The following is a 13,062-nucleotide window of genomic DNA, read 5'->3' on the forward strand; positions in this document are numbered from 1 at the left end:
ATGCTTTGAGGACTTCAGTAACTCAGCCAGAGGTTAGGGGTCTATTACATGAGTGAATGGGTGAGGTTCTGGGTCCTGCAATGTGCAGAAGGTCAGATTAGATGATCATGATGTTCCCTGACCATCTGAGAAGACCATCTAGAGAAATGAGAAATAAGTCATGTCATTAGGGCTGCATAAACCCATTTACTTTTGTTTGTCATGACATTTTGGTTCTTTATTAACAGCTTATGGTAATTATCAACCCAAATAAATGAACTTTTGCCAAAAGTTACACACTTCATAATGACAGGTTTCAGAGTAGCAGCCATGTTAGTCTGTATTCACAAAAAGAAAAGGAGTACTTGTGGCACCTTAGAGGCTAACCAATTTATTTGAGCATAAGCTTTCGTGAGCTACAGCTCGCTTGATGAAGTGAGCTGTAGCTCACGAAAGCTTATGCTCAAATAAATTGGTTAGTCTCTAAGGTGCCACAAGTACTCCTTTTCTACAAGCCTCATTCCCCTTATTATTTATAGGCCTAGGAAAGGTATTTGTGTCTAATTTTTTTTTTCAGTTCTGTGTCCTTTATAGCAAAGTAATATTCCTAGTCGCGCGTGTGTGTGAGAGAGAGAGAGAAGTAGTCTGGGAATGGATGTGCCCCAGATCAATTGTAGAGTGCTTTAAACAGTGAGTGAGGCAGATGTGCTCTTCCTTTCAATACAAAAACAAAATCTCAATATGGAATGTCATGTGCTGGGAAGAAAGAGAAATTGTGCGCACCTTGAATCAAGTCTTTGTTTAGTGGCTTTTTTTTAAGTGGGAAGGAAGGGAATAATTTTTGAAAGTCACATGAATCTGTAAAATGGCAGGGAAAAATGCATTAGCTCACACATTTGTTATCAGAGAGGTTGGTAGGTCAAGAACAAAAGGAACTCTGTTTAGAGACCTGAGGTTAGTCTGTTAAAACCAGCACAAATACTTCCTGAACTTTGCTTCCCTCCTCCCTGTCAGAAATAGCTGGGAGTTAACAATGTGTAGCTGGAGGTGAATTTTCCTTTAGAGAGGCAGCGATATGTGCTCACCTGAGGGCCCAGCGTTTAACTCAAAGGAGGAACTAACCAAATTGCAAAGCTGGAAAGACAGAAAGCCATGTTAGTTCACGGAGATCAAAATTTCAATCCAATCTGGAACGCCACAGTGCTACAGGTAAGAAGTTTAATGACACTGCAATGAAGAGAAGTTCAGTCTTTACCCTGCTGCGAGTTCTGATTGATTTTCATCAAATCCACTGGAATATCAAATTTTGTTAGAAAGTATCTCTTCTCCCTGCCATCCATGGTGCTCTGTGTGCATGTGTGTCTGCAGATTTTCGAAAGGTGTCTGTAGTTGTCTCCACTGCGTTCCTGTTTATGGTGGGGAAGTTCTTTCAGGAAGAATTATGGCTTGCTGGTTGTTCTGCAGCACTGAAGACAGCTTCTGTGAGATATTGGTAATTGTTTTTAGGAGAGTCCTTTGTTTAAATATTCACTGGATAAATATGGTACGAATCCTGCCTAACTTAAAACACTTCTGTATATGTCCGTAATGAAGTCCGGTTTAAAAAGCTAGAATCTATGAACTTTCGAAAAGTGTTGTAACTTGTAAAGGCTGTACCCTGCAAGGTGGGTAATTGTCAACATCCCAGGTGGAGAATCGCAGGTTCCTACAAAAAACTGGATGTTGCCCAAATACATAGAAACAATCAGGTATTACCACACCTGAGAGCTCAGAGTCCTACAGGTGGTGACCAGCTGTACGGAAATGCTAAACGATTTAATAGTTTTCTGTCTCAAAGCATATATTTGCACATTGGCACTGGAAGATCATACCACATGCAAACTGTTTTTCAGGTGTTCTCTTTTTTAACAGGGTCATAGTTTTGAAAGTTGTTTAATTTTTAGCAGCACTCGTTAGTATTACGCTGTAGAGCACCGTTCACCTGTTGTGGACAAGCAAGCTGTGGTGGTAGAGAACTCACAGCCGGCGTAAGGAGATATCTAGGGGTCCCTCCAAAGCCATTTGATTTGGATCCTCTGCTGCCAGGTCAGTGATTGTGTGTCACCTTCCCTGACCTGCTGTGCTATACCTGATGGGAAGGGAACGAGCACAGGAGAACAAGTGTTGAGTTCAGAAAAGGCTGTTGGTCCGCACCAGGCATTGTGGCACTGGAGCCTGCGTAGCTGGCTTCGGATTCACCCAGCGTTGTCTGAAACACCCCTGAAGCCTTGATTCCACTATTAAGGTATCATAGGTAGTGTGCAGAGAGAGGAAATGGATGTTTGTTTCCTCAATACAAAGAGAATGTTTGTGGTGTTGTCGCTTCTGCTTGACTCTGTCTTTTGGTTTTGGTTTTGCTATGGAGGTTTTTGTACAGTTGGTGGGCCTTTACTCCAGAAAGAAGTGTCTTCTCTGTTTGTGCCACCTAACTAAATGGGCTTTGTTGGTTCTTCTTGTTAGCCAGCAATGGAGATCCATCAGAATGGAGATCGGTATGAAACTGGAAATACCCTTGGCAGGTATTTTGTGTGACTGTACAGCTAGCAAAGGGACGGCTGATCTCAAATGGCCTCCCATTGTTTTCACTGTGTAATCAATACAGGCATTAATCTAAAAATACGCAGTTTACTAGGAAAACAAAGATTTTCATAGTTCCTAGTTTCTGTGGTCAGGGACAATAGCTTTTCAAGTCTGGATTTTAAAATACATAAGAACGGCCATACTGGGTCAGACCAAAGGTCCATCTAGCCCAGTATCCTGTCTCCTGACAGTGGCCAATGCCAAGTGCTCCAAAGGGAATAAACAGAACAGGTAATGGTCAAGTGAGCCATCCCTGGTTACCCAATACAGATAGCTTTTTATTGAGTTCCCATATTTTTCGGGGGTGGGGCAGGAATGACTGCACAGTAATAAAATGGCACTTGCTGGGAATATGTTTCCTCTGATTACTGCTGTTAATAACATTAGTGCTATTTTACACTACTGTACCTCCTGCTATGTGAAGAACTTAAAATGCTTTACAGGCATCAGTGAATTTACATTTTCAACAAAAACATTCTCTCCATTTTACAGATGGGGAAAGTAAAGCACAGAAAGAGCAAATGACTAACCCAGGTCACACAGGAAGTACATGGCAGATATGAAAATAGCACCCAGGCTCATGACTTAACCATAAGCGATCTTTCCTCCTGCATTAGACCAGTCTAGCAGATTTTGCTATAGACCATTTTACTTGGTTTTGGTTTTCTGAGGTGGGGTTTCTTCCTTCACCCCACTCTTTGCCCTGTCTTTTATCCATTGCAGAATGCGACTATGTAGTATGGCCTAAAACAGAGGTTAGCAACCTTCAGCACATGGTCGATCAGGGTAATCCGCTGGCAGGCTGCAAGACATTTTGTTTACATTGACTGTCCACAGGCACGGCCCCCCGAAACTCCCAGTGGTCATGGTTCGCCGTTCCCGGCCAATGGGAGTTGTGGGAAGTGGCAGCCAGCACGTCCCTGTGGCCCGCACCACTTCCCGCAGCTCCCATTGGCTGGGAATGGCAAACCACGGCCACTGGGAGCTGCAGGGGGGCCGTGTCTGCGGACGGTCAACGTTAACAAAATGTCTCACAGCCTGCCAGCAGATTACGTTGATGGGCCACGTGCCGAAGGTTGCCGACCCCTGGCCTAGAATTTTTGCAGTAGGTAAAATTCACTCGCTCTGAATCTTGGGGTACACCAGCTGTCTTCCAGTTACGCTCTTCTCTTGACTGATGGACACAATTTTGGGAGCGCAGATCTGCACAGTAATCTATCCCTCCCCACCCCACCCGAAAAAAGAAACCAAACAAGAGATCTGCAAGCTTCCAGAGGCTGTGTGGCATTCCAAGGGGTAGACATAGCAGAGTTTTATTTTTTTCATTGGATTAGGGTCCCTTCCCACATCACTGGGCCACACCTGTGTGAATGTGTGATCTTTCTGGCATGAGAAATACAAATTGCTCTTCTCCAGGATATGAATTAGTTGGGGGCTTTGCAACAGCTTGAGTACACTTGGGTACATTATCTAGAACTACAGAATAGAAGACAGTTTTTAAAATAAGGATTCTTTGTACTTCATGGCATTAAAGGTACTTTCCAAACATTACCTAATCCTCACCATATGTCCATACCCTTTTGGATTATAGGCTAAAGCCCAGTTTTTAAAAGTTCTCCTCTGATTTTTGGGTACCTCAGTATTTCAGTGCCCAGGTTGAGATGGCTAGGACCCAATTATTTTCAGAAGTAATGAGGACTTGCAGCTCCCCTTGCCTTTCGAGTTTTAGGTGCTCAGCACCTCTGAAAACTAGGCCATAAATGTCACAAGTTGAGCATGCAAAACTTGAGACTACTTTTTTGAAAACTTTTGTCCCTTTGTGTTACCTCTGGCAAGTCACAATGTGTCAGCAGAGATGGAATAAGAATTCTGGTGTTCTTGTGTCTGTGCTCAGTCCACCCAAGGATGCTGCCTCCATAAATAAAATACATGTTCTGAATACAGGTCAGTCAGAAACCTTTGTACTCTCCCTTCCAAATTCAAATATCAATCCAATTTTTGAATCTTTTTTCTTTCCACTGGATCCACTGGGTCACCTCCCACCACCGTTTACAGTAACTCGTAGAGTTGGATTTTCAGGGGGTCTCCTCTTTCCTTGATGTGAATATGTAACTACTAATATATTGCAGCCCATTTTTCAGTGGAACTGGTGCATGGCTGCATCTCCGCTATCTTTTTGACCCAAAAAAAACAAAACAAAACAGATGGAATATTTATTATCAACTTGTTCTAAATTGTCCCATTGTTTTATCCTATCTCCGTGGGTATATTACTGCATTTGTGTCACGCGTTTCCTCCATTACGTCCTTCATGCAGCAGGACACTCAATGGCCTGATTTCCAGACCCTGAAAGCCTGCGTGATGGCACTCCAGATAAGCAGAGAAATGCAGCTGTGCAGCCATTGCCGTGTACTATATGTACAGAATTCTCTACCACGAGCAGCGCTCAAACTGCAGGGACCAAAAGATTTTAAAGCCTTTGACTAGGAGATAATTTGACCATGAAATGTGTAAACATGGCAACATGGGGAAAAGTAGAGCAGCTCTCGGATACAGACCATACAGGAATTTTAACAGCAATATATGTTGTATAGAATACAACAGGCATGCCACAGGTTTAAAAAAAAAAAAAGTGGCAGATAGTGGAATTAATTGCCAAAATTGTAAGGCCTTTCCTTGCCAGAGAGGACTGTCGAAAGCACCTGGGGCAGAGCTGAGGACTTTTTTTTTTTCTTGACCTTTTTATAAACACTGAAGGATTTAGCAAGTAAATGATTTTAATGATCTGGATGATGGGATGAATTGCTCCCTCAGCAAATTCGCAGACGACAGTAAGCTGAGAGGAGAGGTAGATACGAGGGAGGGTAGGGATAGGGTCCAGAGTGACCTAGACAAATTGGAGGATTGGGCCAAAAGAAATCTGAGGTTCAACAAGGACAAGTGCAGGGTCCTGCACTTAGGAAGGAAGAATCTCATGCACCGCTACAGGCTGGGGACCGACTGGCTAAGCAGCAGTTCTGCAGAAAGGAACCTGGGGATTACAGTGGACGAGAAGCTGGATATGAGTCAACAGTGTGACCTTGTTGCCAAGAAGGCTAACGGCATATTGGGCTGCATTAGTAGGAGCATTGCCAGCAGATCGAGGGAAGTGATTATTCCTCTCTATTCGGCACTGGTGAGGCCACATCTGGAGTATTGCGTCCAGTTTTGGTCCCCCCACTACAGAAAGGATGTGGACAAATTAGAGAGAGTCCAGCAGAGGTCAACGAAAGTGATTAGGAGGCTGGGGCACATGACTTACGAGGAGAGGCTGAGGGAACTGGGGTTATTTAGTCTGCAGAAGAGAAGAGTGAGGGGGGATTTGATAGCAGCCTTCAACTACCTGAAGGGGGGAGTCCAAAGAAGATGGAGCTCGGCTGTTCTCAGTGGTGGTAGATGACAGAACAAGAAGCGATGGTCTCAAGTTGCAGTGAGGGAGGCCTAGATTGGATATTAGGAAACACTATTTCACTAGGAGGGTGGTGAAGCACTGGAATGGGTTACCTAGGGAGGTGGTGGAATCTCCATCCTTAAAGGTTTTTAAGGCCCAGCTTGACAAAGCCTTGGCTGGGATGCTTTAGTTGGTGTTGGTCCTGCTTTGAGCAGGGGATTGGACTAGATGACTTCCTGAGGTCTCTTCCAACCCTAATATTCTATGATTCTAAAAGCCAAAGCTGAGACTCCTTCCATGAAAGGAGAAGACATACATTGTACATACAGTCCCTACCTGCCAGGGATGATGGGAGGTGGAATCAGTTAATGTGTGTGACATGCTTTGAGATCCACAGATGAAAAGTGTGAGGTATTGCTACATCTAAGGACAGTGTTTGATACTTTTACATCAGGGGTCAGCAACCTTTCAGAATTGGTGTGCCGAATATTCATTTATTTACTCTAATTTAAGGTTTCGTGTGCCAGTAATGCATTTTAATGTTTTTATAAGGTGGTCTTCTATAAGTTTATAATATATATAATAATATATAACTAAACTATTGTTACATGTAAAGTAAATAAGGTTTTTAAAATGTTTAAGAAGGTTCATTTAAAATTAAATTAAAATGCAGAGTCCCCCGGACCGGTGGCCAGGACCTGGGCAGCGTGAGTGCTACTGAAAATCAGCTCGCATGCTGCCTTTGGCACACATGCCATAGGTTGCCTACCCCTGTTTTACACAACAGATGAATTCCTTGGGAATGCAACACTGCAGAATTCCCTTAGTGTAGGAATGGTCAAAGGTTCAGACTTTGTGCCCATTCAGTGTCTGGCCTGGATTCAGTGAGTGCCATAAAGTGCAGCTACCAGGAGCTCCTCCTCTCCTGAAGTGGGGCATAGAAGGCACACATCTGAGGAACAGCCGTGTGTTCCTGGCCTTCTGCACTCTCCCCCCCCCCCCCCGCCCGCCCCGCCTCCCGGAGCAGGAGCACAGCAAAAGTGGAGACTACTGCCAGAGTCTTAACAGTTGCTCAGATGCTGCTGTCAGTGGGAGCTGTTGTTCTGCAGCCTGGGACAAGGGAATACCTCCTTTTGGTCTCTGTGGAACTCCCGTGCCCATGTACTCTACTGATGCTTCGTATTAGGACTGAGTTTGTCCCAAAATATGGGGTTGTAGCAGGAATGGAAGGCTAATACAGAGAGAACTCTTCCTATTAATGCTGTTCTGTAGCAACTGGTAGGCCTGGACTCTGATAGTGGAAGCAGAACAATACATTTGATGATTTGTATGACTACTCTCCCTTATAGCCTGTGTTGGTGGGTGCATTATTCCATCTGATCCACAGCACCACGGGTTTAACTATCCCATACTTGAAGGCATGAAAATATATATTGCTACCACCAAGAATGCCTTTCTCATGGCCTGAAGAAAGCTTGTTTAATTGTGTAAGGCTCATTTCAAAGGAGATGCTAATTATTCACTTAGCATATATAAGATTTTACTGCTTTTTTAAACCCTTCTTGTATTTTTTTAACCCTCCTTGTATTGCTTTTTAGCCCTGAAGCTTACCTACAGTAACTCAGGATGTGTTTAAGAAAGGAAATGGGAATTTCAATTAAACTTTCTTACTTGATAAAAACTTACTCAACTTTTTATTAATGTATTTTATTTACTTAAATGGAGGTAAAATATTCAAATAATCCATTTGCATTCTGTACATGGAATAAGATTACAGCGATCTCATCTACTTGTCTGTATGATCCCTTATCAAGCATTAAGAGCAGATCTTACATGCCATGTTGTATCAGGGATTTCTTTGAAAATGTGCTTACATCTTGCCTGTTAATATAAGAGCAATCTTTGTTAGAGGGAGCCCGCAAATGGTTTTATATAGTTGCTGTAGACAGCTGTTTAAATGCAGCTGTAAAAGGAACTTTGGGCTAAGTTAAAATATATCCTGGCAAAATCTTGCATTTCAACTTTGTAACAGTTTTAGTCCTTGCTTTTGGAAAGGGAGAACTGGGTATAACATATAAGCCTGTCTTCCCCGCATTTTGTCTTGAGGTTTAATATTTAATCTGTGCAGTGAAATGTAAAACACGGTCCTGCACACTGCTGCTCCTAAGGAACACTTGGATTATCAAGCAGTTGAAACGTGTGTGTGTGTAACAGGGTTCATGACCTACCCCTCTTCCTGAGCCCCACTTGCTCTCCCCAATAAGACTCAGAGAGGTTTCAGGGTTGTCCAACACCCGTGTCTTTATTTATGTGAAGTTGTCCCACCACCAGTGTCTATCTATATACAAGCTTTACAGGCAGAGTCAGCCTTCAGCTAGGAGGCCTCCAGCTCCCTCCTTGACTGACTTCTTCCTTGCTGCCCCCCGGCCTTCTGGCTCCCTCCCAGCCTTTATAGTCCTTGGCTTGTCAGGCCAGCAGGTGTTGCCAGTCCTCAGGGTGTGTGTATATTTTTTACTTTTGAGATTACATACAAATTAGATTAAAGGAAAACCTAATATATGCCCACCAAAGCAAGGTTTTGCATAATTAGGTAGAGATTACGTATCAGAGAAGGTTTGTTTCAAATATACAGAGAAGCCAGTGGCAGGAATCTTTTGAGACTATACATCAGTGGTCCCCAAACTTTTTACCTTGCACTGCCCTCTTACCCCTGTCTCCACCCGGCCAGGAGTGGGGCTGTGGCTCTGGGAGGGGGGACACAGACAGGGGCAAGGGGATTGAGGTGGGAGCACAACCTCTGCTGGGAGCCAAGGCCAGCAGTCAGGGCCCTGGACGTGGGGCCAGCAGCTGCGGCAGAGAGTGGATCCCTGGGTGCGGGGCCGGGAGCCAGGAGCCCGGATGTGGGGCCAGCAGCCAGGAGTGGATGGATCTCTGCACACGGGACTGAGAGCGGAGCAAATCCTTGGGTGCGGGGCTGGTGGTCAGGGCCAAGAACAGAGCAGAGTGGCGCTCCCTTTCTGACCCCAGGGGGCTGGTCCAGGCCCCGGCTGCGCCCCTCTACCCCCCCGGAACATTCCTCTGTGCCCCCCATAGGGGGCACATACCACAGATTGGGGATCTCTGCTATAAATAATAAAAGTAAACCATATGCATAGTGCTATATAGAACAGGAATCTAAGCATTAGTCAGAATCACTGTTAGAAAAAATTGATAGCCTTCTGTTTCTAATGCCAAGAAGTGTGTTCAGAGCTTAATCAGAACATAAATAAAAAAATCTTTCATTATATAGTAACTTCCAAAGCATACCAGAGCCTGTCACATGATGTGCAAAAATTAGGAATGTTCAGGCCTCCCTTCCTTCCATTAATGAGAGATTTAACATATAATTTCAATAAAAAGAAGCTTTTTACCTTATACATAAAGCAAATAACAGCATGGGAGATTCCTTAGGGGTAGAATTTATTTTTATATATCTGTTTTGTATTGCATGGATATTAAAAAGTGAACATTTACAAACAGAGATTACAGTTAAAATATGTCTTAGATTGCAGGGGGAACTGATAAGTGTCTCAGATGTCAATAGTTAACATTTGCAACTTTGTGCTAAAAAGCTGACTTTTCAACAGCAGCCAGTGTATTCAAATTGGATGTGAAGTGATGAGTGAGGTAGGGGTGTGTGTGTGTGTGTGAAGTTTTTCCGAACTTTTATTTAAAATATTACAAGAATATGCATAGACTTCTCCCTTTATTTCAGTAACATTCCTTCTTAGCAGGGATGTCTCTATACCTATATGATAACAAAGGCTACAAAATCATCCAGTAGGAGTAAGTCTGTTGTTTATTTTGAAGTGATTGATTGATGGTTCCCATTTCTTTTCTTAAGGGATCAGAGTTCTATGTGCTTTTGCTTGTCCGGTTATCATGGACATGGGGTGTTTTATTGTGTTAACTACAGACAGATGACAATGTCTCTAAAGTTGCAATTACATTTCCATTATAAAGTCCTGTTTTAGTCTTCTTACTGCTTTTGTCTGGAAAATTGGTTTGGCCTGAAAATTGTCATGCTTTGAAAGCAAAAGAGAGTGTCTTCTGCAAAATGTGAAGAAATTTTTATGAGACTGAGTTCCAAATCAAAATTTTGTCTTGTCTACCACTTCGACTACTTCTATTTCAAAAACATCTGATTGCTCTTTCAAACTTTCCACATAGTTACATGTCCTTGAACTGTTGTAATGAAATGTTTCTTTATACTGGATCAGAAATGTTTATCCTGTGGGCAGAGTAAGATTGCCATGTTCTTAACTGTTTTGTGTTTGGGTTTTCTAGATGATGTGATAGGCTAGTGACCGTAACTGCATTTATTTTTTTAATGAAATATTTGTTTTTAAGGATTTGCGGGGGGTTAATTTTTTTACGCTTGTAATGCTGTTTTCGAGCATAGTACTTATGTGCTTTAAAACTCTTTTAAAAGACTGGGGGGCGTTATTGGGAAGTTGTCTTTCTTGAAAAAGAGATGGAGAGTTTGTTTTGGACTTCATAACCGAAAGCTGTAAATAGTATTATTGAAAGACGTTCTTTTAACCTAGTGGGAAAACACAGATAAAAATATATTCCACTGAAATTTGCAATTGGATCTATAGACAAACATTGGCAGCTGTGGACATAGTGTTGACATGCCCTCATATTGCCTGTTGGAACTTTCTCTTGTATCAGGTTTCTTATTTCCTGTGTAGCAGAGCAGTTCCAATCTGAAACAGAAGTTTGTTGGCCTCATAAACCAAGAGGCTGGCTTGTTCTAAATACTGTCACCACAAAAGAGCGCTGAGGAAGTCTGTATTATTGGAAATATTCTGTCCAACGGTGAAATGTGACCAGCTCATGACCAACACAGCTACCACAAAAACCTCCTTTTTTTTTTAAAATGGAAGTCCAGTCTGTGCTAGCAGTTGGCTTAATTTGTGTTAGCACTAAAAATTCATCCAGTTCTTCTACCATTCCTCCTTCTCGTATTTCAATAGTAGACGCAGACATAGTTGCTTTCCTATTGGTATTGTAGTAGGGGAGTGCAAATAATTCTCTCCAACGTACTGTGCTAACGTATCTCTCAGCAAACATCCGAGGCCATGCTGCAGTGAGCACTGAGCTTCTACTTTTCCCAGGGCTGACCTCCAATCTCCTCTGTCCTCATTCTACCCATACTCCTGGGGCCTCGTTAAGATTCTGCCCATCACTTATAGGAAGTAAGGTCCCAATCCAGCAACATACTAACATACTAAAGCACATACTTTATGCCTATGAGTGTGTTTTTTAAAGTGTTTAATTTTAAGGTTAGTGAAAGCCTCTTTCCCTTGTTATCTAGCTAGTTGGCGAAGTATCTCACCGCCGCTTGAGTAGCATTAAACTGGCCTACCTGATCTCATCATCTTGGTGACTTTGGCTCTGGTCCTGTAAGGATTTACATACATGCTTAACTTTGACATTAGGAGTGTGTTTTGGAGAGAATTATTGGAGAGTCAGTGGGTCTACTCACAAGCATAAAGCTGAGCACATCTTTGCTATGTGAGGCCTTAGAATCATAGAATATCAGGGTTGGAAGGGACCTCAGGAGATCATCTAGTCCAACCCCCTGCTCAAAGCAGGGCCAATCCCCAATTTTTGCCCCAGATCCCTAAATGGCCCCCTCAAGGACTGAACCCACAACCCTCCCCACAAAAAATTCTAACCACAAGACCACTCTAGCTCAGTGTTTAAGCGCTTCCTGTTTTCTTGTGGCTGCAACCTCAGTGGACCTAGCGTACAAACAGAAAGTGTATAGCTCAAATGGCGATGGGGCTAAGCGACCTGCCGACTAATGAACAAAACAATGTTTTGTTTGAATTGGTTATGATCTCATAGAGCCAATGTGTGGAAAGTAAGTGAATGGACTGAACTGATGAACTTTACCTGCTTTCACAAGGTAAAAGTCCTTCCCTTATACTCAAGACAATGGCTCTTGCATTTTAACATACCCTTTCCCTGTCTCACGCTGCTGGCATAGAGCTTTCTGTCCTTAGAGTATTGCACACTAAGTAGGTGCTTTCGTATACGTTCCTTGCAGTATAACTTAGTCTTACGTGTTATTAGAGGCGCCCAACAGTGTGAGAAACTGCGGGTGGATTCATACGTTATTCCTTACAACAAAGGCTGCACAGTTTTCAAAGGTAGAAGCTGGATTGAAAAATGTTAGTCAGCAAATGACTTTGTGTGTGTGTGTCTTAGTCACTTGCGATAAATTACCCAAGAGTTGATGCTGATTTTGCACAACAGAAAGAAATTGGAGGCCTCTGGAGGAATATATGCACACAGCAGTTAGAAAACACAAATTATATCGCACCTCACACACATTCACTTGCTAGAAAACTCTTGTGCTATAAGGGTGGGATGGAAAAGAAGCCTCGTGCTCTCCTTAACGAAGTTTCCACAGAGGTCCCCAGACATCAGTTTTCAAAATGAAGTAAGAGCTTGGTTTTGATCCTGATCTCATTTGTACCAGTGTAACTCCACAGAAATCAATCAAGTTTTTCTGGTTTAAATCTGAGTGAAGTGAAGTGAAATCAGAGTCAGGCCTACCCTCTTCTGGGAATTTTCTCAATGTATACAGAACACAGGTGGTTTTTACTAGGTCTAGATGACATGGTGGTAAAAATGTGTCCTCTCTATGCTAATATTCTCACCTTTTGCTAGCACTGAGGCTGCTGCACTGATGCTGGTAGAGCCATGGGAGACCCTGAAAAATGCTAATGTAGTTGAGGTTTATGGTGCTTGAAGTGTTGCACTGGACTCCATTTCTTCTCCCCCCAAGACTCCATGAGATGAACAGCTCTTAGGTGACTCTTCAAAGACCATAAGTGACCATGCATGGTGCTTCTTCCAGCAGTCTACTGGACTGGATGGCGTACCTCATCCAGTGTGTTAGGGGGCTTATTCCTTCACCCACTTACTTCCCTGGTCCTTCTCGCATGAACAGAGAGCAACAATACCCGAAGTCCAAAGGT

The 13,062-nt window shown here is 43.0% G+C and overlaps 1 protein-coding gene across 6 annotated transcripts in view; it reads left to right on the forward strand.

The window, feature by feature from the left end:
* The window catches only part of RAB11FIP3 (RAB11 family interacting protein 3), a 170,427-nt gene that overhangs the window by 110,508 nt on the left and 46,857 nt on the right, over nucleotides 1-13,062 (forward strand). The window contains exon 1 of one of the 6 annotated variants that reach the window (XM_084641590.1): nucleotides 968-1,188. The exons of the other annotated variants lie outside the window; for them this stretch is intronic. Coding sequence (XP_084497716.1) covers nucleotides 1,132-1,188 — 57 coding nt within the window. The 5' untranslated portion in view covers nucleotides 968-1,131. Of the gene's footprint in view, nucleotides 1-967; nucleotides 1,189-13,062 lie in introns of those variants that run through there. 6 annotated transcript variants of the gene reach the window in all.

Source organism: Lepidochelys olivacea, assembly GCF_965140295.1.
Source record: "Lepidochelys olivacea isolate rLepOli2 genome assembly, chromosome: 10".
Taxonomy (NCBI): domain Eukaryota; kingdom Metazoa; phylum Chordata; order Testudines; family Cheloniidae; genus Lepidochelys; species Lepidochelys olivacea.